Source organism: Dendropsophus ebraccatus, chromosome 6, assembly GCF_027789765.1.
Source record: "Dendropsophus ebraccatus isolate aDenEbr1 chromosome 6, aDenEbr1.pat, whole genome shotgun sequence".
Taxonomy (NCBI): domain Eukaryota; kingdom Metazoa; phylum Chordata; class Amphibia; order Anura; family Hylidae; genus Dendropsophus; species Dendropsophus ebraccatus.
Genome location: NC_091459.1, coordinates 54,527,038 through 54,552,953, shown reverse-complemented (window position 1 = coordinate 54,552,953; position 25,916 = coordinate 54,527,038). Strand labels below are relative to the sequence as shown.

General features: G+C 41.1%; 1 protein-coding gene across 2 annotated transcripts in view; it reads right to left on the bottom strand.

The window, feature by feature from the left end:
* Positions 1 to 25,916, bottom strand: part of PEX7 (peroxisomal biogenesis factor 7) — a 155,690-nt gene that overhangs the window by 25,528 nt on the left and 104,246 nt on the right. The window contains exon 9 of one of the 2 annotated variants that reach the window (XM_069973729.1): positions 1,329 to 1,428. The exons of the other annotated variant lie outside the window; for it this stretch is intronic. Coding sequence (XP_069829830.1) covers positions 1,329 to 1,428 — 100 coding nt within the window. The remainder of the gene's footprint in view (positions 1 to 1,328; positions 1,429 to 25,916) is intronic. 2 annotated transcript variants of the gene reach the window in all.

Below are 25,916 nucleotides of genomic sequence, written 5' to 3'. Positions count from 1 at the left end.
GGATGACTATTAGTTACAGCACGAGTGAACCTGGGCGACTATTAGGTAAAGCAACAGGGGTCAGGATATGACTATTAGTTAAAGCAACAGGGAACTGGGAAGACTATTAAATAAAGCCAAAGGGGTCAGGGGTGACTATTAAGTTTTGACTTCCTCGCAAAGACAACAGAGGAGATCAGAACAAAAAGAGTGTCCCTTCTTGTCATTCTCACTGTAATTGATCTGTGATTGGACCAATAGTAGCAATCTCCAGTAGAGGGGAGTGGTGATAAGTTCCTGGCTAGTTGCCAGGACCTGTCACTACTTGCTAACATCATTCAAAGTTAAACTGTCGCCATGCAGACAGTTTAACTCATTGATGTACATGTACGTGGTGTTGTGCTAACATGCGGGCACCCCAGATGTGCGAGGTTAAACCCATTTTTTCATTGTGGAAAAGAGGTTACTGTTCAGCACAGCACATGAATGATTCACAAGAAGTGAGCTAAACAATACATTTACAAGTGATACTGAACAAAATATATGTTCAACTGTACAGCTCATATTAACATCAACACAATTCATTAAGTTGTCTATACATTTAAAAAAATCCTTTTTGTGTTTTATTTTTTCCTCTGTGCTTTAATTTCTCCATGTACAGGGTGGTCATATAAGGACTTTTTTTTTCTATTCTATGCGAGTCTACAGGGATTCTTCCAATTCCATATACCGTATGCTTTAGCAGCCAGTTACACACTTGCCGGGAAGACTGAATGCTTATCCTGCCAATGCAGCAAGATGATAGTTACCCTATCAGGGTACCTAGGGGTTAATGATAATTAAAGGAGAAGTCCATCCATTAGCATAATCTCTAAGCTGGCAGGGGAGAAAATAACACTCAACCATTGCTTACTGTGCCCACGATGCGCCGCTTGACTGGCTGCAGGATCTCCGCCAGAAGGCATTTCCCCCCGAATTGTAGTGTTGTCACAACCTGGAGGAAAAAGCCTGCTCAGCCAATCACTGACTGGAGCGGCATCTCGTCCCTGTCACTGACTGGCTGAGCGGGCTTTCCATCAGCCAGGGTGCGACGTCGACTCTGCTGGATATTTCGGAGCCCGGCGATCCAGTGCTGGAGAGGCACAGGGAGAGGTGAGTTGGTGTAGTTTATTATGTTCCCCCCATGCCCTGCAGTTTGAAAAAAATCCCAGTGGCCGGACTTTTCCTTTTTAAGTTGTTTTAATTACTATATACCTATTCTGTAATTATCCATTACATTACCCTATTCAGCCACCATTTTTCAATAATGTACATATAAAGAGACCATTAGGAAAAAAATGTATACATACCTGTCCTGGATTAAGAACACTGAAGTCAAGGCCACAAGTAAACTCTGTATGATGCTCCACACTTTCAAGTAGTGGTGATGGTTTAGAAAAGTCCCATAGCCTGTAGAGAAAGCAAAACTGTATGTTTATAATTCACACACATTTTTATTTTTGTTAAAGGGGTAGGTCTCCCAAGAAAAAATTCTTTCAAATCAACTGGTGCCAGAGATTTGTAATTTACTTCTGTTCTGTTTACTAACAGAAAGCGACCACTCCCCGAGGGGCGCACTCCCAAAAGGCCTGGTGACGCCAGACGCGCCGTGCCCGTGTGGCCTTTATCAGAGTGCACGGCCGCCGGCGCTCCTGCACCACGGGAGGACAGTTCTCCATCTTCTCAAGACAGCTCTGTAAGTTTCTTCAGTCTACTTCTTACACTATATGTACTAAATGAACGCACTAAGGGGGAACTTACCTTTGAATATCATTTTCCTTTGGACGGACATCCCTAGGATTACTGTGCACTTAGAATCATGAGCACTGAGGGAGACTAAGTATATAAACCTATCTTTGGGGTTTTACGGTGGGATCGGTTTAGCAGCACTGACACCCACGTATTTATTCCTCATAGCGTCTACTTTAGCCACTGCTTATTAGGACCATCCCTCTGGTCGTTCTTGACACCAGGACAGTGAGTAGCCACAACAATTGCTGTCCTCTGAAATTATCAACAGTCTCTTTATTTCTATATGTGTACTGTATCTAACTGTATATACACTGTCACTAATAAGCTAATGCCTCGGCGTCCCTGATGAGGTCACGGATACTAGTGACTGAAACACGTTGGGCGAGGTGTTACATAACACGTGATTCATGTGACTGACTCTTGTACCTATACACCCAAACTGGACATAGTTATTTGGTTGGCAATGCCATCACGGTGTAGGCTTGATACAGATACTGTTCATGGATCTGGTTACAGCTGATAGACAGACAAGGGTTTCTGACTGTACTGGACAGTTTGGACATAGGGAAAGAACGACACAACATGGTGCATGAATTTCCACAACTAGCAGACCTCTAGAGATTTATATTTGTACAAAATTGTATATAATGGTGAAGGTGTTACCTAAATAATTGTTGTTTCATTAAAGTGTCACTTTTTTTGCAGAAATCAATAGGCAGGCGATTTTAAGAAACTTTGTAATTGGGTTTATTAGCCAAAAAAGGCATTTTTATCATGAAAAAGCAGTTTGAAGCTCTCCCCCCTGTCTTCATTGTTCTCCTATGGAGAGAGCTAAATAAAACACCAAAACAGGACAACAAAGAGTTAATCTACAAATACCTCACCCGTTATCCTCTCTGACAGTCACCACTGACCTCTCTGACCTCTGAATACAGCTGTCACCCAGCTCTGTGCCTGTAATTCCTTTGTTCTCAGCTTTCTGCTGTCGGCTAACTCCCTCCTTCCTCCTCCCCCCTCCCCTCTCTATAGACCAGACTGGGTATGTCCGATGCAACAAGTCACAATTTCCAGATTTTTTTCAGTGGATGGAAAAGAGGAGGAAGGGGGGACCTGGGAAAAGGATTTTTAATTGCAGATAATGGCATATTTGGCTAATAAACCCAATTACAAAGTTTCTTAAAATCACCTGGACTATTGATTTCTGCCCCCCAAAAAATACGACAGTGACTCTTTAAGCATATACTGTTTTGTAGTTATTGTAATCTACTTTTATTGAGAAACCTCCCCTGTTCCAGTACTTATCAGCTGCTGTATGTCCTGCAGGAAGTGGTGTATTATTTCCACTCTGGAGAGCAGGAAAAGTTTTCTATGGGGATTTACTACTGTTCTGGACAGTTCCTGACATGGACCGAGGTGGCTGCAGAGAGCACCGTGTCATACTGGAAAGAATACACCACTTCCTGCAGAACATGCAGCAGTTCATAAGTACTGAAAGACTGGAGATTTTTTATTTGCAAATGGTAACCAAGAGCCTCATTACTTTTATGGAGATTTTTTAGCAGCTGGGGGGCTGCTTTTAGGTAGCTTCACACGTACAGACTCGGCTAGGTCCTGGCAGATCACTTTCACTACATACACGCAGCGGTCTGAACGACCGCTGCGTGTATGTAATTCTGCCAGCCCCTTAACCCCTTCAGCTGCCGCCCGACTCCAGCTCTGTATACATTACCTCTCCTTGCTGCACGGGTCCCGGCGTACTGCTCTCCCGCACGTGCGGGATCAGTGGCTGCGGCAGGGCAACACACTGATTGGCCGGGCGGGAGAGCAGTATGCCGGGACCCTGTGCAGCGAGGACAGGTAATGTATACAGAGCGGGAGCGGAGCAGGAGCCAGGCGGCAGCTGAAGGGGTTAAGCGGCCGGCAGAATTACATACACGCGGCGGTCGTTCAGACCGCTGTATGTAGTGAAAATGATCTGCCAGGACCTAGCCGACTTGCAGCGTTATTAACCCTGCGAGTCGTTACGTGTGAAGCTACCCTTTAGCGATTTTCATATCTCTGTTGGGTCTGTATCTTGCCATTGCAGTGAGCTGTTGCATTCCTTTGTGTTTTTGTATGTGTACATATGTAGCCAGCATCATCTTGATCTTACATAGTTAGAATGGCTGAAAAAACACATCTTTGATGTGTTAATCCCAATGCTGTGGGATATGGAATCGCAATGCTGACTGTGTCGAGGTAATGCATCGAAGAAACCTATGGCTACATCTGCATGTAGAAGAGCAGTCTGTTTTTGTAGGAGAACTTTGTGTATGAGTGTTTATGTAGCAGAGCTGTTTGTACAGTATGTGTGTATACAACAAAGCTGTGTATGTAGCCGGACTGTGTATGTGTATATATGTAGCAGAGCAGTGTAATTATATATACAGTATGTAGTAGAGCTGTGTGTTTATTAGTAGATGTGTGTGTATGCATATTAAAGGAGTAGTGCCGCGCTAAACATTTATTCACAAAATAACACACATTACAAAGCTATACAACTTTGTAATGTGTGTTATGTATGTGAATGGCCCCCTTCCCAGTGTTTCCCCCCACCCACGCTAGACCTGGAAGTGTTGGTGCATTATACTTACCGCATTCGTGTCGACCCCCATCCGCCAACTTGTGACAATGACGTAGTCTTCGGGAGGCCGGCTGAACCGCTCCATCCGTCCCTCATGCCACGTCATTGTCACAAGATGGCGGACAGGGGTCGACACGAATGTGGTAAGTATAATGCACCAACACTTCCGGATCTAGCATGGGTGGGGGGGAACACGGGGAAGGGGGCCATTCACATACAAAGCACACATTAAAAAGTTGTATAGCTTTGTAATGTGTGTTATTTTGTAAATAAATGTTTACTGCCGCACTACCCCTTTAAGCAAAATTGTGTATATGTAGCAGAGCTGTGTGTAAATGTGTGTAAACATGAAATAAAGCTGTTGGTGTATATAGCACAGCAGGACTGCGCATATGTAGCAGAATCGTGTGTGTGTGTGTATGTATCTGGTGGTGCAAGGTGGCTGGGGCAGGTGTGTGTGCTGGCTGCTCTGTTCCTAGGGGATGTTGTGATCTGCTCTGTGTGTGCAGGCTCTACGCTTTGACAGACTGTGATAGGCCACTCTAAGCCCCCTGCAAGTGCAGGCTGCTCTATGCTGCTTTGAGACGCTGTCCCCCTGCGGCTACGGTTGTACCACAGAGAAAGGGACTGTAAATGTTGTAGCACTATGGAGGCAGGCCATGCTCTGCCCCATAGCAGTCATGTGGTCGTTCTCCATGGTAGCTACGCCACTGTGCTTATTTTTAAAGGAGGTGGCACAACACCTGGTTAGCACTGTGTGCTAGCGTCCCCTTTTGATCGATGGGGTGATGTGTCCCAGCTCTCTTCAGGTCATTGACCAGGTTCTCCTGTGTAGTTCTGGGATGATTGCTGACCTTTTTTAGAATCATCCTTATCCCATGAAGCGAGATCTTGCATGGAGACCCAGAGCAAGGAAGATTGATAGTCACCTTGTGTTTCTTCTATTTTCTAATAATTGCACAAACAGTTGTGGATTTCTCACAAAGCTGCTCATCTACTGTCCCAGCCTTTTGCCCATCCTAGCCTTGTACAGGTCTACAATTTTGTCCATGGTGTCCTTAGACAGCTCTTTGGTCTTGGCCATAGTGGAGAGGTTGGAGTGTGATTGGAGAGTTTTTTTTTTTTATATATACAGGTAACATGTTTACACAGGTGTAATAAATACAGGAAAAAAGTGCAAAGTAGTAGGAGCTTCTTAACCTCTTAAGAACCCATGATGTACCAGTACGCCATTAGATCCACAGGCTCTATGAAGATTCAAAGAAGGTAAGGATTGCGCCGCTGCCCGTTCAATCGGGGCATTTAAGTGCCAGCGACAGGAGTGGCTGTGTTTAAAGGTGTCAGTGAAAAAGTACCTGTCACTGACTAACCGGGACCCCAGGAGCATGACTGTGAGAGTCCCGATCACCTTCCCCGACAGACGGAGGACTATTACTTACCTCTGTCCTGTCGGATCAGCAATTTTCTCATAGAGTCAGCCCTCAGGCAGAGAATAGTACTCATCAATGCTAGTCCGTAGGGGTACTTAAAAAGTGTGTAATAAAAGTTTAATTTCCTCCCTTTCCCATTTTACAAATAAAAATATGTAGGAAAAAAAAGAAACATATTGTAGCATGTGGAATTATCTGATTGATATAATATTCTTACACTGAAAAAGTAAAAAAATACTAGAATTGATCATTTTTATTATATATATGAGGGGGAAAAAAATTATAAAAAGCCATCAAAAAGTGCAACTTACACTGATATGATGCAAACCTAGAGAAAAAGAAATGGCTGCACCTTACATCCATGGCTCACACTCATGCCTCTGGGGGGGGTTTGGGGTCGGGCGGCCTTCACCCCGGAACGGGGGATGACAGGTCTCCTTTAAAAACCAACGCCAGAATGTTGGTATGTAACTTGATCAAACCATATTGCGTCATGTACCGCGTGCAGGTCTTCTGGTCCCTAAACTTACACTGATATGATGCCAACAAAAAAAATATAGATCATGGCCCCCAACCAGCCTTCTAAGAGCCGTAACTCTTATTTTTTCACCTACGGGTAAAAAATAAAAGCGTTATGGCTCTTAAAAGGCAAGGAGAGCACTGTTTTAGTGTGACCTGGACATGCAGGCATTAACGACCTTTGGTCATGAAGTTGTTAATAAAATTTAAAAAAAATTACGGACCATATACTCTTTCAGCTAGATATTTTTTACAGTGCAACTTGAAATAGACACCTAGTTTTCTGAGCTGAATACTTGTTGCTGCATTTTCCCCCACTCGTCTGAAAGACACAGAGGGTTTCCAGGCAACTCCAAGGTACCACAGTCCAATGATTTACCATCTTTTGATTACAATTAATTATAAGCCAGGAGATACGTATGAATAGTCTATTGCCTTAAATAAATGCTTTAGAGATGAGCCAACTGACCCTACAAAAGAAATGATGCTGTGAATGGGCCAGGTGTGTTGTTGCTAAATTGCTTATCTAGTCCTGTTAGTTATCTTTTGTCATTTGTATAAGAGTTCGAGAAAATTGTACTGTGCAGTCTTATTACATGCTCTCCTTAAACCACTATAAAGTCTAGCATTAGAGTCCTACCGCCTTTTCCAAAGAAACAGTAATTTCATGTGTGACTCACAAACTCCCTTCAGTGAGAACGCTAGAATCAAACCAGGTTGAGCAAACAAAAGTCTGAGAGGAACATTTGCTTAGTGAGTCCATGCTGCTATGAGGTAAACCGGCACGGAAGCACATTGTCATCAGAATTATTTACTTTGTTAAGTATCTTGTTAACGTAAGCCAAATTCATAGAACATGATTGTTCTATGGAAATCTGTTACTCCATTCTCATGATTAGTTACTGTTTACAGTACTTATCCCATTCCTTTCACAGGTGGTTTAATCCCAATATCTCTTCATTCAGAGTAAAAGTGACAGTGTTGAGTTGTCCACAAATAGCTTACGTTTTTGTTTTTTTTGGCTTGATCTAAATATTTTATCTAGCCAACTTCCGATTCCCAACATGCAGCAAAAGAAATCCTGATTAAAGGATTATTTCACTCAAACATAACTCTTCAAATATAGCCACCCATGGTGAAAAAAATCATATCCTGGTATTCCCTGGTGCCCTCCCACAGCATGTCTTGGTCTTGACAATCCCACCTCCACTTCCGAGACGGCCTCATCTGAGGGTGACAGCCTGCTCATTTAATCACTGAATGTGTCGCTACGCAGTCTCGGCCAATCATTGGCTGAGCGGACTGTCACCCCAGATGAGTCCATCTCGCAAATGGAGGAGGGATCAACTTGACAGGGACCTGAATTTGCTGTAGGTGCACACCAGGGAGTGCGGAAGAATAGTCTGTTTGTTAATTTCCAACCATAGAACCATTCAACCAGCAACATATGAAAATTTATGTTTAATGGAACCCTGTCATATGAAACAATTTTATTCAATCTGACAGCCAATGTGATGATTTCAAACTTAAAGTGAAACCTCTGTAAATGGCCACTTCTTTGAGAAGACAATACATTATGCATAGAGACAATTTGCTTTGAGAACCCCACCACCACCACCACAGAAGACTATTTCTGATGTAATATTGGATGGTCTTCTAATAGTGTAGCTGTCATGATATATAAAAAATAAAAAAAATCCCAACAAATATATATAGTTAATATATGCCTTATGGATGCTTTTGGTCTTGATTTTAATATCATCCCTCAAGTGGTATATTTAGTGCCCCAATGCACTGCTTATGCCTTTGCATTTCACTCTGAGCTGGTGGTAAGATCACAGGAAGCAGGGATGAGGCTTGGCTAAAACTATGCAAAGCAGAGAAACTGTGTGCATTCAATCTGGGCCTGTCTGCTTCTTCCAGAGGATCTATGTTGTGCCTTAAATGTAAATCAAGTCTTCCCATATATCTTTTACCAATTATAATGGACTGCACAGGTGACCCTTATGTAAATACCTGTTGCTGCTATGTACCACAGTGCTACCTCCTGAATGTAATGCCCTCTACCCTTACCCTAGTCATAATTAAAGATGAGCGCAACTCGCGCATACTTGAGTCTGATTGTGTGGTATATAAATACTGGTGGCTAAGGAGGATGGATGCAGCCTTAGGGAGTCTGGGAAAACATGGATACAATCTAGGCCAAACTATCAGTCTTGAGCATGCTCAAGTTGCACTCATCTCTAGTCATCATTATCTGGAGGTTACTGCTTAGACCAGGGATGTTTGTGTGATGTAACCTCTTCTTTGGTGTAATTTTTTCCTGCTGCTGTTTGTCTGATTTTTTGCTCACATGGCACCTTGAACATCAGGTATAATCCTCCGAAATATATCATAAATAGCTTTAGCCCATTTATACAAACCATAAAAAAACTAAAGAAGTGCCCAGAGGCTTACCTCTGTGATGCTACAAGAGCGTTATTACAACCAGAGCAAGATCAGTGCAGACTACAAGTGTACAGTAGTATGGCACCAAACGCACCATGACGGTACAAGCTATGAGAACGTGACACTGAACATGAACATGCAGTGACAGTGTCACAAATTGATTTATTACAAACAACGTGTCATTTACTCTGAGTACTAAAACAGATGCAGATGAAAGAACTGTGAGTTAGAATAGCAAGCACGTGTGGAGGAGACGCTGGGATATTTATTATGTTAACATATGAACAATGGTAACTAAAATTAAAAACTGCATTTATAATGTAAAACATTGCATATTACCTAATACATATTTAGACAATATCTCTATTCTAGTGACTTGAAAGCCTGAATTTTCATGAATACATGACATAGTTCAGCAGGAAAATACTTGTACAAGTGATTCATATTAACGTGGAAAAATACATTTTTGCAGAAATGTAAGCTGGCTGACAACACCACTAAGTAAATGTTAACTGATATTTTTTGTCTTTTTGTAAACTTACAGTATGACCGCTGGGGAAAGATACCTGTCATGACAGCAATGACTGGATCTGCGTTAGATCCAGTCAGCATCTTCCACTGTAACGAATGGGCGAGAAAAGACTACTGGAGAGATGTGCACCGGCAGCCTTTTCATTGGCTGGATTGCAGCTTGCTTGCTCAGCCAATCAGTAGTGAGCAAGCTGGAAGCCACCTTATGCGCTCCAGCCAATAAACACATATGACAAAGTTATACAAGTTTGTAATGTGTGTTAATTAAGGAGTTGTCCTTTGAAACAACTTTTGTTAATTTCCTGACATTTGCCTACCTCTCTGTATGCGGCAATTGTTATCATATTGGTCTATATTGTACTTTTCAAAATTGAAGGGGAAGAAAAAAAAAGAACTTTTATATTTCTATGTTTTTATTTTAAAGTTACATAATTGGTAAACTTTTTGCAGATTTTATTGAACTCTGTCATTTTTGAAGGCTACAGATGACCCCTCCAATTTGTATTTGTTAATGCCTTTTTTGTCATTTATAGCCCTTCTGATATTAGTTTTAAACCATGTGGGATTTGATTTTAATTGTTTATATTTGTCACCTGCAGGAATAGATTTGGCAGTGTAGTTATGTGGTGTTGATTTAAAGATTTCCAATTTATCATCTGTACCAGTATTTGACAGCAGCTGCTCCCAGTCAATGTCCTGAAGTTAACCCAGGGAAATTGCCCTTTTTTAAATAAAATTTTTTTGCCCTCCCAACAAGTCTATATTTTCCTAATTAGTGCATGCAAAAAACGAAGAGTGGTCAGCACTCACAACAAAAAAGTCCCTTTAGATGGAATGTGGTGTTCTTATTATGGCTGTATGCCTCTCCACGAGCACGCGAGAAAAAACCCCCGGACCCAAGGGCATCCAACAAGGTATAAGCACGAAAGTACTCTCCAGCTCGCTTGATTACTTTTAAACCTTTATTGTATAATGTTTAAAAGGCCGACGCGTTTCGGGCTCTCTTGCCTTTATTCATGGCTCTAAACAACATGGAATACGGTGTGTTAGAACATACATATCTGCATATACAACCATGTAAGTAACAAAACAGATAAAAGAAAAAACCCACATATAAAGCATATATACATACAGAAATGTGAATGACATGCACAAGAACAAATACATGAAATTAGTAATGTTAATATTAAAACATGCAATGTCACGTATGAATTGAAAAAAGTACTGGGATGAAAAGAAAACTGGAATGAAAATGCTAGGATAGGAAAAAAGAAAAAAAAAAACAAACAAACAAAAAAACACAAAAAAACACAAAACACCCTCTTATATGATGTGTCCTGAATGTGCCTATCTGGTTCCTACTTCATAGAAATATGTCTAGGTACTAATTGAACATGGGTTTACCTTATACCTATAGACATGTGTATGTAAAGACTGCCCGAATACACTGGTATGATGAACTTATTATATGTACAAGAGAAAACCTTGTTTGACTATCGGTTCAAATGATACCAAATGTTATTTAAAATGCTTTATATGTGGGTTTTTTCTTTTATCTGTTTTGTTACTTACATGGTTGTATATGCAGATATGTATGTTCTAACACACCGTATTCCATGTTGTTTAGAGCCATGAATAAGGGCAAGAGAGCCCGAAACGCGTCGGCCTTTTAAACATTATACAATAAAGGTTTAAAAGTAATCAAGCGAGCTGGAGAGTACTTTCGTGCTTATATTTTCCTACACTCCCTTTCACAGTATATCACTTCTAACATACAGACATACTCCTCCTGCCTTCCTGCTCACCCTGGTCCTATTAGACAAAGCTATTTTTAACTATTAACGATCGCAAACATTTATTGTTAACTTGAAATCATCAACCATATTACACAGAGCGATAGTGGTTAGTTACGATCAGTACTGCGATCGTTTTCTCCATCTGAATCCAGCAAATGAAGGAATGATGTGGAATTACACTGAATGTTTAGTGAACGATTAGTGAATGAATGCGGAATTACAGCAAACGATTAGCAAAGGGTTAACAATGATTTTGGTGTCAGCACCAAACTAACAATGAAGGTTTTCTCTTTGGTTGTTTGATCATTGCCTGCATTTACACGAAACGATTAAATTTAAAAAATATAACGATAATTCACAGGAAAATCACCCCATGTATTAGGGCCCTTAGACCCTGAATACTGGCAACCCAGACTTAAGGTGTCCTGCCATGTCTCAGTGACACCAACTACATCAATGTGTTCCTCCAGAATCAAGGCCTCAAGCTCCCTCTATTTTGCTGGCTAGACTTCTAGTATTAGGGCTTTTTCCCACATTCTGTTGAACACACATCCTATCGAGGGGGAACCCCTTTAGTGGACTCTTTCCCTACTGACATCATGTATAAATATGATGCCAGGAGCGGGAAAACTGTTTGAATCTTCGCGGCACTGTAATGAAAAGGCTGTGTGGCTCTGTCTTTACAGTGCCACGAAGATTCAAACACTTTTCCCACTCCCGGCATCATATTGATACATGATGTTGGGTGGGGAAAAAAGTCCACTACAGAGCTTCCTCATCCATTGGATTCGCATTTCACGGATTGTGGGAATAAGCCCTTATTGAACACACTTTTCAATATTCTTGAATATTCGCTTGGTGTAATAGGGCCTATACAGTAAGAGTTAAAGGGGTTGTCCCGCCAGTACTCCTTTATGCGCTATGCCCAGGTAGAGGGCGAGTATAAAAAATTACATGCAATTACTTCACTGACTCCCGTAAATACTGTGCTGCTCTGGTCCTTATTGTGTGGCCCAGTATGGCGAAGTGATGTAGCAGGCCCATTCAGCCCTTCAGTGGCAGAGGCGGGACACAGCTACAGCCAGTAAATGTTATTTATTTTTTATGACAATTATTTTGATGGATACTATGAATATACTTCTAGTCTAGGGAGGCGACAACTGCGACGACTAGGGCTACACTATATGATCTTCTATTGACCTCATGTGTATATAATACCCTAATATTTTTGGCCATACCCTGTCCTTCAACCTATCCCGCCGCATCTGCTCTAGTACATTTAGGGGAACATTTAACATCTTTTTGGGCGCTTGAGCAATTTTTTTTTTTTTTTTGCTAAAACAGCTTGGCTAAAAAACTATGCAAGGATAGGAGTGGATTACAGCTGTATGATTTTTTGCACAAGAACTTAATAAATGCACATGATAAATCTGCCTAATAAAGTAGCTAACATGATACTACCCCCCCACCCCAGCGTAAAAAAAATGAAAAAAGGTGCAGCTGATGCAAACTCCTAAAAAATACTCCATAAACCTTGAGCAAAATTTTAAGTCTTGTGCAAAAATTCAAAATTAGCCAAAATAATAGGAGAAATACAATGATTATGAGCCCCTTAATGTCTATTCATCCAGCTAGCTCATTAAAGCCAGACAGGGATCACCAAAAGTACCAGACAAAAACAGCACAGCATGCTGCAGTGTTTTGTCTAGTAAAATGATGGACACCATGATGGAAATCTGATGGACAGCATTAAAGTCAATTGGGTCTGTTATACACTACTGGTGATCAGGTCCGCTATTACCATTTCTTTTTCATTGTTCTGCTCCAATGACGTAGTTCCACATGTTTCAGCAATGAAAAATAATAAATGTAAGCAATAATAACCTGGAACCAAGTAGACATAGCACGTACAAGACACAAAATAAACTACCTCCTCAATCGAAAAGCAAATAGTATATGAGTAACAATTTCTAAAGAACGTTCTAAATGGTATGTTATATATGTGTATACACTGTATATAAATTTATATACACTTAATGGCCACTTTATAGGAAACATTAATCTTACAGCACTTTAACCCTTTCAGGACCAGTTGAAAAATGGTCTTAAGGACGAGAGCCCATTTTTCAAATCTAAACTGTCTCACTTTATGTGATTACAGCTCTAAGATGCTATAACTTATCCTAGTGAGTTTTTTCATGACATATAGTACCTTAGGTTAGTGGTAAATTCAGGACAGAGTCTGATCGGCTTCTGTAGCTATAACACCGGGGGTCTCCTGGAGGCCTCCGTATATCATAGCTACCATCGGGACTTTGCGATCCATTCACAGAGCCTGGATGATGGACAGAGGGAGAATTCTCTATCTGTTCTCCCTATAGATGCAGTAATTTCATTGACTGCAGCATTTATATGGTTAACTAGCAGGATCTGGGTCCCAGCAGTTGCAGCGGGTGCCCAGCTATCACTGAAAGCGAGGACCCACCATGGAAGGCGCGAGCACAGCCTCTGTGCCCTTTTTAACCACCGATGTAACTGTATGTCCATGAGTGGGAACTCACCACTGGTCGTATCTACGGTCCTAAACGGGTTAAACCTCACAGCGTCACAACCACAGCAATTAATTGCGGCATAGATTCCATTAAGTGTAGAAATCGTTTTGCAGGGATACTGAACTTTGTGTACAGGATAGCTTCTAACATCTGAAACAAATTAGATGTAATGACATGTTCCTAACAGCCTATTCACACTATAAATTAAGGGACAACTCTGGGGGGGGGGGGGTGCAGATTTGCATAACTGGACTTTTACATCCAGAAGGAACACCTCCTGAGCTTTTGGAGCATTGGTTGGGTGGTACAGTAGGTTCACATGTGTTGCCTTTTACAGCAACATATGCCACTGTAAGCCTACACACTGGTAAACATTAGAGGCTTCCATCAGAGGTTTAAATAGAAAGGGTTAAACTAATAAGGCTTTCTGTACAAAAAAAACCCTTAAACCACACAGTTTTTTCATTTTTACAATGGTTGTCAATGACCGACATATACCACTGTATGCTATAGAGCAGTGGTTCTCAACTGGCTACATAGGGGGTAGGTATCTGGCTACATAGGGGTAGGTATCTGTAGCCAGATACCTACCCCTATGTAGCCAGATACCTACCCCCTATGTAGCCAGATACCTATCCCCTATGTAGCCAGATACCTACCCCTATGTAGCCAGATACCTACCCCTATGTAGCCAGATACCTACCCCTATGTAGCCAGATACCTACCCCTATGTAGCCAGATACCTACCCCTATGTAGCCAGATGCCTACCCCTATGTAGCCAGATACCTACCCCTATGTAGCCAGGTATCTGGCTACATAGGGGTAGGTATCTGGCTACATAGGGGTAGGTATCTGGCTACATAGGGGTATCTGGCTACATAGGGGTAGGTATCTGGCTACATAGGGGTAGGTACCTGGCTACATAGGGGTAGGTACCTGGCTACATAGGGGTAGGTACCTGGCTACATAGGGGTAGGTACCTGGCTACATAGGGGTAAGTATTTGGCTACATAGGGGTAGGTATCTGGCTACATAGGGGTAGGTATCTGGCTACATAGGGGTAGGTATCTGGCTACACAGGGGTAGGTATCTGGCTACATAGGGGTAGGTATCTGGCTACATAGGGGTAGGTATCTGGCTACATGGCGGAGGTATCTGACTAAATGGGGAGGTATTTGACTACATGGTGCAAGTATAAGCTATAAGGAGGGATCTTGCTACATAACGAGATATTTGAGTACATGAGAAAGTATCTGGCTATGATGGGGGAGGTATCTGGCTATGATGGGGGAGGTATCTGGCTGCAGGGGAACATATTTAGCTCCATGGGACATATCTGGCTGCAAGAGACTTACCTAGCTGAAAGAGGCATATGTGGCTGCAGGGCATCTGGCTCCAGGGCCACATCTACTGTAGCTGAAAGGGGCAGATTAAACTGCAAGTGGTGTATCTGGCTGCAGGGGGCATATCAGGTTACAGGAGGCAGTGCAGCAAGCTACAGGTTGGGCATTATTACGGTCCACAGGGGGCATTATTATTGTAGAAGAGGGCACTATTATATGACATTACTTGAGCATTATTACTTGGTCCTACAGATCAGTCACGTTGTTATGGGGGGATCTTATCTGTAAATCAATTGCTAACAGAGAATTTATCCAGAGCCTATGGCTGCAGTGTGATCCTGTCCTAATTAGGGGTAGATTCACATGTACAGAGATTGTAGCGGAGTCCGCTGCAATACTCTGTGCTGTTATGGCCTGTGGCGCTGCATTCTCACAGCAGATTTTCATTGTGCTGTGAGAATAGGCAGTGGCAACATTCTCTCAGTGCAGGGCCATAGGCCATAACAGTACAGAGTATGGCAGTGGATTCCACTGTGAAATGTACAGGTGAATCAACCCTAAGACAATGTTTATAAATCGATTACATTCTTGGGGGTACTCGGCTGGGGCATCTTGTTGCCCGGGGGTACTTGGCTTGAAAAGGTTGAGAAACACTGCTATAGAGTGACATGCTTCCAGAATACACCTGGCATCTATTTCCAAATAAAAGACAAAGAGGGATTTGAACAGAGTCTAAATCTGGCCTTTTAACAACAAATTTCCTGTTCTCTTCAAGTGGTTCTTGTACTAAACAAGTAACAATCCCCCATGCATTTCAAATGCAATTATGCCTAGTGTAAAGACCAGGCATCAGACTGGCACATTTAAGGCTTGCACATATACTGATTACTCTACCTTTGGCAAGTTGTAGCCATATTTGTAAGAAGTAATGGTTGGTATGTCTGTGATAACAGTCCTCTACAGTATGAAAAACTGTGTTGCAAAATTCCTCCTGAGCTTATTCCATCAGCCTTATAAACAGTGTGCAATACATTCTGCATAATCTCCTTTATCACAGGTTTGCAGAGCTTTACACAATCTTCAACCTGTATTCCCATACTTCATTTAGCATACTTACATTTATTCACAGCAGAGTAGTGGCATGCATAGACACAGACTATGATAAACTATATTAAGCTATTAAGCTGGTACATGGCCAGTACACAAATCTTATTTCATATGCAAAAAGTTGTCTGGACAAAGAAAAGAATTAATAACACTTGCGGCAAGCGGGAAGTCACCAGATCTATGCACATAAATAATAAGCCAAACAAACCTCAGACTACTAAATCTTCGCTTTCACACTATGTGCTACCAATGCATTTGTCACAGTCATCTGCTTAGTAAATGTACGGTGAAGTAAACTAAATAAAAATGTCACCACTTCTTGGAAACAAAACTCTTCTTTTGGTAAACCACAGATGTTACATAATGGTCATATGGAAAGAGGTAAAGGTAACTGTAGGGTCAGACTACAAAGGGTTTGCTGATAGTCTGTAACAATGGAAACAGACTGGTGTCCATAGATTGTGTAGGCCTTAAATGGTATGGTTTCATTTTTTTCCCCGCTATTTGCAAGCTTGTACTACCCTGGTTGAATATGGCTCTGTAGGAATACCCATTTGATTAGATTTCTTTACACACAGCATATAGTTATCCATAAAATAAATTATATACCTGTTGACTTTTAAGATGAAACCTGACACTATTACAAGGTACCACTCCATCAGCATGCATAGTCTACAGCTGTGCTGCTCAAAACTTTTCAAATACATATTTGGCACTCCTGTATATTTGGGAAATATCCAAAGAAGCAGATCAAATGGATGGGTTGGGGAGGCCAACAACTCTATGTGGACCCACTGAGAAGCCCAGGGCCAACCTGTCTGCCTGATTTCCTGGGGTTTGGCATGGCCTAGTGGAAGTGCAAGGTATATAGAGTGGTGGAGCCGTCCCCTCCTTCATGGGTACCCCACATAAACTTCAATATATCCGACTGGAAGCAATCTAGAGCAGCAATGTGCAGTTAACTTTTTAAGCACCCAGCACTTTGTCCCTATTGATTTGGCAATCAGTGGGGGCCTCAGCATCCAGACCCCACCAATAAGGCCCCGTTCCCACTGAGCAAAACTAGCGGAGTCTATGGGAGGTGCGCGCTCCTGCCTTGTCCGCGCTGAAGAATGAACATGTTCATTCTTCAGCGCGGACAGGGCAGGAGTGCGTGCCTCCCATAGACTCCCATTATGTCCGCCGCGGAATTCCGCTAGTTTTGCTCAGTGGGAACGGGGCCTAACACTTTCCGACAAGTGTGTGTATATATACACACAGTGATGCCTCAACTTACAATTTCCTTTCTGGACCATTGTTACCATTGCGGGGCTAAGTGGCGCTAGTGCCGTGAGGCCACGCCCACTTAATACAATCTGCAGTTGATAAAAGGACACTTTTTACTTGAACAAGCACCATGACGTTTGATATGAAATAAGGTATAAAAAACGCTAAATTTACCCTTAACACCTGTGTAGAGATGTCAGAATGCACAAAGGGGGTGACAGTGTCACTTTAAAATACAATGCTAAAGACAGCTTGGATGTGCACACATATAAATAATTAGATGATCAACCAATAAAGTGGCAATTTTATTGGTAAAACCCCAGTATTGCTGAAGTGCATGCAATGTTTGGCTGTCTAGCAGCGCCTCCTTACAGCACAGTGCACTGCTATTTATCTGTACAGTACCTCTTTACCTGTGCCAAGATCAGTTGCTCCTTTGGGCACCAGGTGAGGGCGTTTTTACTTTTTTTTCTCCAGTAGCTCTTTATGACTGTTATATGTATGGACTTGCTTTATCCATATTATTAAGCATTGTATTTTTCTTTAAATCTTTATATTTTTTTTTTTTCATTTTTGGATTGAGGCTTTAGGACCAATTACCAGTTTTCCAAAGAGTTTTGTTCTCAAGATAAAATATTTTTAACATACAATGGTCGTCCTGGAACCAATTAATATTGTAACTTGAGGGACCACTGTGTGTATAAATGGTACAATTGCAGGCAACTAAACTGATAAGAGGCACGGATCTGAAGACCCTTTTACACAGGCCAATTAGAAACACTTAATCGGTCTATGTTAGGGTCCGTTTACACACACAGATTATTTGACAGATATCTGACAGATTTTTGAAGCCAAAGCCAGCAATGGACTATAAACAGGGAACAGGAAAGACTGGTCATAAAGGAAAGACTGAGATTTCTCTTTTTGTTTAAATCCATTTCTGGTTTTGGCTGCAAAAATCTGTCAGATAATCTGTGTGTGTAAATGGACCCTAAAGGTGCCAGTCATCAGTCGATCAATCAATTTTTTTTTGTGCAGCCATAATATTTATCATTATCGTCTGTTCATAGAAGAAGAAAAGAAAAACATCCATGAACAGACCCCACTTTACTGTGCTAGAAAATATAACAAAGTCCATTGTTTATTAATATATCCAAACAAAAAATTACAACAGGTTAAAAAAAAACACAATTAAAAGGTAAAAAAAAGACTGGTTGGAGATCTATAATAATCTTGTAGCTAAACAATCAACCCTGATAGGTATCAAAGTATTGACAAGCATATTATTCAACAGTAACAAAGGAATACAAAGGACCATTGTGTCCTACTATAATAAGATGCAACAAAAGAAGTGAACAGGGTAAAAATACAGTATATACAATAAGACCTATTCCTGCCAGGTGACTTGTTTTTTCCTTACTGGGCCCTAACGTAGTTATTTACCTAAAGGTTGTCTTACACATCTCAGCCGCACTGTAAAAGAGCACAGATCTCCTACATCAGCACATATTTTCAGAGCCTATTACAAGGCTTGATGATCGTATGGCCAGGGTTGCACTAACAATTACAAAGGGTTAAAGAGGCTTTCCTGAGCTCCTAAAGTGCAGCAAGCTGTAGCAGTATCTGATAGCAATCAATTATATGTTCAGAAACTGTGTGGGTGGCTTCATAATGATGTATGGATAGCTGCAAAGCTATCCATACTAGTGATAGGCTCCCTTTAAAGGGGTTGTCCAGCAAAAATCTTGTTCTTTTAGAAAGTTATATAGATTTGTAATTTACCTCTATTAAAAAATCTCAAGTCTTCCCATACTTATCAGCTACTAAATGAGGTCCAGGAAATGTCTTATTTTCAGTCTGACACAGTGATCTCTGCTGACATCTCTGGCCGATACAGGAACTCTCGGTTTTATATGAATCCCCGTAGAAAACCTCTCCTGCTCTGAGATGTCAGCAGAGAGCACTGTGTCAGACTGAAAATAAAACAACATTTCCTGCAGGACATACAGCAGCTAATAAGTATGAGAGGACTTGAGATTTTTTTGTAAAAGTAAATTACAAATCTATATAACTTTCTGACACTGGTTGATTTAACCCCTTTAATGTGCATTTACACTTAGATGAGCAGCATGTCACTAAAAAGCACCTTTATCTTAATGGGCATTGCTTAAAATCTGAACAAGTTTTTTTACACATAGATTTAATTCTTACATTATATTTCAGATGATTGATAAAATATAGGTAAAACATTATTATTATCATTACTTATTAATGTTAATAAGATATTTCTAAAAGTAATAATATTAATTGATTATTATACCAACAGCTGCACTAGTTTAATCCTTTAATGACGGAGCCAGTTTTAATTTTTGCACTTTCGTTTTTCCTCCTCGTGTTTAAAAGGCCATAGCGTTTGCATATTTTCACCTTTTTTTGCGACACCAATTATAATTTGCAATTACAGACTTCATTTTTCCATAAAATCTGCTGCAAAACCAGAAAACAATTATTTGTGTAGTGAAATTGAAAACAAAAGTGCATTTCTTTTTATTCTATGGGGTTTAGTGTTTCCGCTGTTCACCTTATGGTAAAACTGACATGTTAGCTATGTTCCTCAAGTCAGTACGATTACAACGATATGTAACGTGTATAACTTTTAGTTTATTTGATGGCTTTTAAAAAATTAAAACCTTTTAAAAAAAATTAAATGTCTTTAAAAATTGCTCCATTCCCATCCTTCTAACGCTTTTATTGTTTGGTCTATGGAGCTGTATGAGGTGTCATTTTTTTTGGCACCATGATCTGTTCTTTCTTTAGGTACCTTGTTTGTGTATATGCTTTTTGATCACTTTTTATTACATTATTTCTGGATTTGATGTAAACAAAAATGCGCAATTTTGCACTTTGGTGGGTTTTTGCACTTACGCCATTTACCATGCAAGATCATGAATGTAACAATTTAATAGTTTGGGCGATTACGCACGTGGGCGATACCAAATATATAATTCAAACTTTTATTAGGGAAGGGGATTTTTTATGAATAAAAACACTTTATTTTTTCCCCACACATATTAATTAGAAGTTCCCTGGGTGACTTCTAAATACACAGTACTAATCTCCCATTGAGATCAATGCTGTGTATATAATAGAGCACTGACCCATCAGATCAGTGCTCTATTACTCCGGTCTGCAGCAGACGAGATACACTGATTGCCGAGGCGGGATCAGCGCCATTCAGATGCAGAGCCCCGGCCGGATCAGTAGAAGGGATCTCCCCTCCGTGATTGCATCGCAGGAAGAGATCCCCCCACTAGATACCAGGCACAGATACTATTTAAATGCAGCTATCAGCTTTAACAGTTGCATTTAAATAGTTAATTAGCCGGGAGCTGTGATCAGCCGCGCCAGCTAATACCCGTGGTCCCCAGGTGCACATAGCAACCGGGAACCGTGGGATGCAGAGAGGGTTTTACGACGGGAGCCCTCTTTGTTTACCTTCAACAGCGCATGAGTATACTCGTCATGCGTCGTTAAGAGGTTAAACTTTGTTGACAACATTCATTTACTGCTTTCCTAAGTTAAAGGGGTACCTCTTCAAAAAGAAAAAAAAAAGGTTTTCAGTTCAACTGGCATCAGAAAGTTATACAGATTTGTAAATTACTTCTATTTAAAAATCTTCATTCTTCCGGTACTTATCGACTGCTATATGTTCTGTCATGGACAGAGGTGGCAGCAGAGAGCACTGTGTCATAATACAATGGAAAGAATTCACCACTACCTGCAGGACATGCTGATAAGTACTGGAAGACAGGACATTTTTTAAATGGATATAATTTATAAATCTGTATAACCTAAAACCAGAAGATTTGAAAACATTTTTTTTTTCATCAGAGTACCCCTTTAATCCATGATGTTATGGGGAAAAAACTGCTTTAGTTCTACATACACCATATGTTAATTTTTGTACATGCCATTTTTAAAAAATCTACATGGTTATTGAACTAGGGGAAATGATGGTATTAATATAGCTGGATGGGGCTTTATACCAGAGAAGGAAATTGAGCAGAGCCCAATAAATAACATGTCCTCCTATAACGTAATAGGAGCATGTTTTAGATACAAATAAAAATTAAGCAATTTATTGCCGCCGGTAAGACATGAGCCTGAGTCAGCTCTGGCAGAGGTTCCGCTGTGCATCGTGCTGCACTTAAACAGCCTCAAATGGGCTTCTGGCTTTGTCTACCTGAAAGGAGCAATTAGCAGGGTGATAGATCTTTTCAGTTGACTGACACAAGAAATAACACCCATAGCAAGCAGATAGAGAGCAGAAGAGTAAGGAAATAGGGAATCTCACACTGCTTAGCTTCTGACCGGAGAAATCAATACAAAGGAACAGATTAAAAGACTTATCCTGTTTACAGACATAGGGCACACCGTTGTAGCATCTCTTAGAATATAGCAGCCCAGTATGTGTTAATAATACAATCATTACAGCAGCTGCACTCACTAAAACACTCCTGGACGAGTATTGTGGGGACGAGAAAAAGGCCAGCACTGTCCAGAGTGAAATCTGCAAGCCACGTTTTATGCTTTATAATAAAATCCATTACGCACATATAGACAGAATATGGTGTAAACATGTTTCAAACAGCGTATGGCCTTTTGTAACCATCACCATATTCTAAAAAGGGAATCAGAGACAAAAAAATACTATTCCAGTCAACACTGATTAACCCCTTGTAAGTGTCTGTATTTAAAGGGGTATACCCATCAGGGACACTTATGGTATATTCACAGGACATGTCATAAGTGTACCTAATGGACTACGCTGTTTGTGCTGAATACAACAAAAGTGTCCTGGATGAGTATACTTTAGGCTATGTTCACACTGCGTAAATTACCAGCTGTTGCTTTCACCCGGCCGGACACGTTCACCTGAAACTACGTTTACATTTGCTTCCTAGCATGTTTCTAAGCGGGCTGACACAGGTCATTTACTTTAAATACTGCGCCCAGCCTGAGAAACCACTCAGAACATTTTTTACATTAAAATCAAGTTTAATTCGGCAGATATAAGTTTTACGTTCGCGGCCTCATTAAAATCCACGGCTGTTGTTGGAGCATTACCGGCCGGAAATAATTGACATGTTCATTTTTCACGGGGCCGTGTAAACAACGGCCGTTGTCTGATACGTAGTGTGCATTGTACGACCGGAGTTCGTATATATTGCAGGCAAGTTTATAAACCTCAAACCAACGGCCGTAGTTTTGCGGCGACGATTACGGCCATTGTTTTACGTAGTGTGAACATAGCCTTAAACTTATCGCCTGCTTGGACACTTGGCCATGAACATGCACCTGTAATATGCTTGTGTAAAACTGGCTTTTCTGATCTCTGAATCCAATACAGAACTGAACACAAGTCACTGGATGTGTCTACGTAACAGTTAAAGGAGAACTCTGATCAGAACCCATTTTTTTTCAAAATGCCTGGGGAGGGGTTGGGTGCACACAATAACATGCACTTCTTCTTCAAGCTCTAGCACTGCCACCTGCATTACGCTGCTCTGGACCCCTGTGGCCAGCCACTTCCTGGTCTAAAGGCCCTATATTACACCAGCCGATTCAGAGGAGCAAGCGAGGGCCGACCTGTCAGAACACATGCTCCTCATTCCCCACTTGTTGCCGGAGCAATTACAAGCTCGGGGTCACTGTGAGCTGCGGGGATCATCCGGGGAGCCCACAGTAGATAGCGATGGTCTGCTGCCTATTACACGGAACAAGGGCAGCAGATTGTTGCTAGGCTGATCGTTTTGTGTTTCAGCCTGTTGAAAGACAACAATCAGCCAACATTGTTTTATCGGTTTATCGCTGCCTTTTATTACATGAAGTGATTAGTGGCTATAATGGCCCATATCGGCCGATAATTATTTTGTGTAATAGGGCCTTAAGACAGGATTTGGGACCTGATGTGGCTGGCCCGCTCAGCCATTTAGCAGCAGCAGTGGGACACCACTACAGACCCTAAATGGCTGAACGGGCCAGCCCACTTCATGTCCCATCTCAATAAGCGGACGGACGTTAGGGATGGGAGTGGAGATATGCGGGCAGCGAGGAGTTAAATGGATGCTATTGTTTTCACCCAGTCCCTCTCCAGGCGATTTGAAAAAATGTGTCCTGGTCAGACTAGCCCTTTAAATCTCACTTAGACACATCAAGTGACTAGCGTTCAGTGATAGTTATGTTACATTTTCTACCCTTTCATTTCATGCTCTCTCTTCTTTTTCCATAGGAATTATTTTATTTTATTTTTTGCATTTGAAAAATCCCATGTTTCTGTAGGTTAAACTTGGACTCTTGTCTTTTTTCAACCTTATTAACTATGTTACTATGTTGCATTAAAGCTACAGTAGGTGTACGTGCACCTTTCACATTACCGTAAAGGAAAAATGCTGAAAAACTTTCTAAAATCACTGAGAAATCTCATCTAGCAGGATCCATAATAAAGTGTACGACTGTCACAAATAAATGAAATTTACATGCTACTTAATGTATTCTAATGAACAGTGACTGTTGTGTAGACCCAGCCTGAGACTATACGAGACCTTTTACATGGCAACTGTCATACGGGATTTATCATTCTGAAGCTTGAAATATAAGCCACTTCTCCTACTTTTAGGCACTTCCAATACTGTAGGTGGATAAAGGGTATTACGGTGATGGGTTAAGGTACAAGACATTAATTATTGCTATCACTTTCAGAATCCACATAAAACCTACATGGTTAATTGGTCATGAGCTCTGACTGCTCAGGGCCGCCAGACAGGGAGCTGACTGTAGAACAGTCAGTACTTGAGGGGTATACAGCACACTGCACACGAGTCGATGCTTAACAAACTAATTGTTTTAATGGAGGTATCCTGCAGTTCTGAAAAAAAAAAATCACTAAATGACAAATTTTATTTGTGCACTTTAGCAATTAGTAAGAAATGCTGACGTCCCCGAAGCCAATGATTTAGTCACTCAGACTAATCATTTTATTTAGAGCTGAATATCAACAATTCTTAGATTGAAGGATGGAGGCACATGTAACAGATGAGGGATGCCGCTCAGACTATACGCTAACCAACCATAGTATTGACTCAAAGAGAGACAATTATTAACTAAAGTGCAAAGCTGGACATATCATAGACAATATATGGCTTTTCATTGAACACTGACCTGGCGATACATAGTATTAGGGTATATACCCAGATATAGGTAGCAAAGGCATTTACACATTTGAAAGTCCGTGTGACTGCTGCGCCGCAGGACTACATTTATTATCCCTACAAATATAACAAAAATAAACAAAGGAGGGATTCATCAGGACAAGTACACCAGCTTTCTGGTATAAAAAATAAATAAATCACAAAATATAAGCATTTTACATTGCGGTTGACAGTTAAAAAAAGTGTGTGGGATTTAGCTTAAAGGGGTACTCTAGCAAAAAAAAATTATTTCTTTCAAAGCAACTTGTGCCAGAAAGTTATACAGATACGTAAATTACTATTTAAAAATCTTTAGTCTTCCAGTACTCATCAGCTGCTGTATGTCCTGTAGAAAGTGGTGTATTCTTTCCAGTCTGACACAGTGCTCTCTGCTGCCACCTCTGGCTATGTCTGGAACTGTCCAGAAGGTAGCAAATCCCCATAGAAAAATCTCTCCTGCTCTGGGAAGTTCCTGACATAGACAGAGGTGGCAGCAGAGAGCAGACTGGAAATAAGAATACACCACTTCCTGCAGGACTTACAGCAGCTGATAAGTGCTGGAAGACTATGGAATTTTTTTAAGTAATTTACAAACCTGTAAAACTTTCTGGTACCAGTTGATTTGAAAAATCAATATAAATTTTTCACTGGAGTACCCCTTTAAAGCTCTGTAAAATTAATGAGGCTCTTGGCATAGCATTTGCAATTACTGTATACCAGTGCTTCTCAAACTGTGAGGCTGGCCTCACCAGTGAGGCGCCCCCTAGTTGTTGGTGAGGCCCAGCTGGAGAGCCAGTTTTCACAAAAGTAACTATGATCTGCACAACCCTCTTGCCCTTTGCAAAAATCTCCATTTTAGCAACATTATTAATTTATTTTGTACTTGCTTTGTTGGTATATAGAGCTTGGGAGATGGGTGAGAGCTAGTCCTAGCATTATTTTCAGCTTTTAAATGGACTTTCACCACTGATGGTGAGGCCCGGCATCCTCTTAGTCAGTCTGGTGAGGCCCAGGCATTGCCCTGGTCTGTTAAGTGAGGCTCCAGTAGAAAAAGTTTGAGAAGCACTGCTGTTTACCATCCTACCAAGCTAAGGTGGCCTCACGCCCGGGATGGAACCTACACTAACTCTGCCCTCTCCAAGGCTAATAATAAACCTGTACTCTGGGCATGCAGGATCCAACTGATACTGACAAAAATAACCCCCAGAGTGGGATGTGTGGAGCGCACGACTAAGCAGAGGCAGCTACTCTGCCCATGTGGAACACAGACAAAAAGACAT